At 54.9% G+C, this 1262-nt stretch overlaps 1 protein-coding gene across 1 annotated transcript in view; it reads left to right on the top strand.

Moving 5' to 3' along the window:
• Positions 1–6: 6 nt before the first annotated feature.
• LOC119589186 (formin-like protein 7) overlaps positions 7–1262 on the top strand; it is a 120422-nt gene continuing 119166 nt past the window's right edge. The window contains exon 1 of the mRNA XM_037937783.1: positions 7–986. Within this exon, the coding sequence (XP_037793711.1) occupies positions 300–986 (687 nt within the window). The 5' untranslated portion in view covers positions 7–299. The remainder of the gene's footprint in view (positions 987–1262) is intronic.

The raw sequence follows: 1262 nt of genomic DNA, 5'->3' as shown, positions 1-1262 counted from the left end.
GTCTGGCGACCTTATCAGATCCCGGGGACACGGAGGATGACAGCGTCTTTGTCGGGGATGTTCTTGAGACGCAGCAGGCACCCGCGGCTGCCGGGGACGCTATCATCAGCTCCTTCTCCTCCCACTCTTCTTTCTCAAGCCATTCCCTGAGTCGCGGGAAGAGGTACTCCGCCAGTGACTTTATTCGAGACACGATTTTAGCTCCAGTGGATGATAAGCTTAGTAATGGCAGCTCAGTGAATCCAGTGACCTCTCTTCCGCCATTCGCCGACGTGCCGGACACGAGTAAAAAGAAAAAGATGCATAAAACCGGGAAAGAAATGGAATGGCAAACCGAAACAAGAGAGCTTTTGGAAGAGGGTGACGCCTCCGTCTCGGGCAAGGGAAGGCCAGCCCTGCGAGGACCGCCCGAGGTGCCCCGCGTGTTCACCTCGCAGAACATGGTCAACATCGAGTTCATTACCAAAGATCCCGAGCAGGATGACATCCACATATCAGCGGACATGAGTTCATCCCTCCTGCGTTATCCCTCTCCTGTTCGTCCTCCCTCTCCCTCTCTGCCTGTTCCTCCTCCTTCCTCCACGCTGCCCAATCCTCCTCCTTCGCCTACTCTCCCTGTTCCGCCTCCTTCCCCCACTCCTCCCATCCCCCCTCCATCTCCCTCCCTTCCTATCCCCCCTGCGTCCCCGCCCCTCCCCCTGCCCCCCACGCCGCCGCCGAGGGCCCGGTCCCCGACCAAGAAAAAACGACCGAGGAGCTCCAGCCCGAGAAAAACTAGCTCTCCTAGCAAGGACTTCCCGGCGCCCAGAAGGTCAAGGTCCTGCTGCCTGCACGCCCGCGAGGCCACGCCAAGGTACCTCGACTACTTCCAAGACAGGCGCAGGGGTTCTAAGAGCTTCTTGCACTGCCTCCTTGAGCACGGGATGGGCTGCGATGACGGCCTCGCCTCTTTGCCGTGGGACTACAAGCTGTGTCCGCTCTATCAGGTGAGGGAATGACTCCAGTGTAAATGTGGCGTAATTACAGTATTTTTATCATCGCCCTTCTCTTCTGCCATGCTTCGCCTTCGCGTTGTTTGGCGGTTCTCCTTGTTCATTCGCCGTGTTTTCTTGCGTTCTCCTATTTCAGGGAATTCGATTTCTTCGTCATCCTCCTCAGTATGTGCTTTTCTTTATATATATATTTTTTTGTCTCCGTATTCATATTTGCTTCGTTATTTTCGGTCATTTTCCTTTTAGTATGTTTTCTCTATTGGCATTAAC

The sequence above is a fragment of the Penaeus monodon genome, chromosome 25 (genome assembly GCF_015228065.2).
Source record: "Penaeus monodon isolate SGIC_2016 chromosome 25, NSTDA_Pmon_1, whole genome shotgun sequence".
NCBI classification, from domain to species: Eukaryota; Metazoa; Arthropoda; class Malacostraca; order Decapoda; family Penaeidae; genus Penaeus; species Penaeus monodon.
This window is presented reverse-complemented; position numbering and strand designations above follow the sequence as displayed.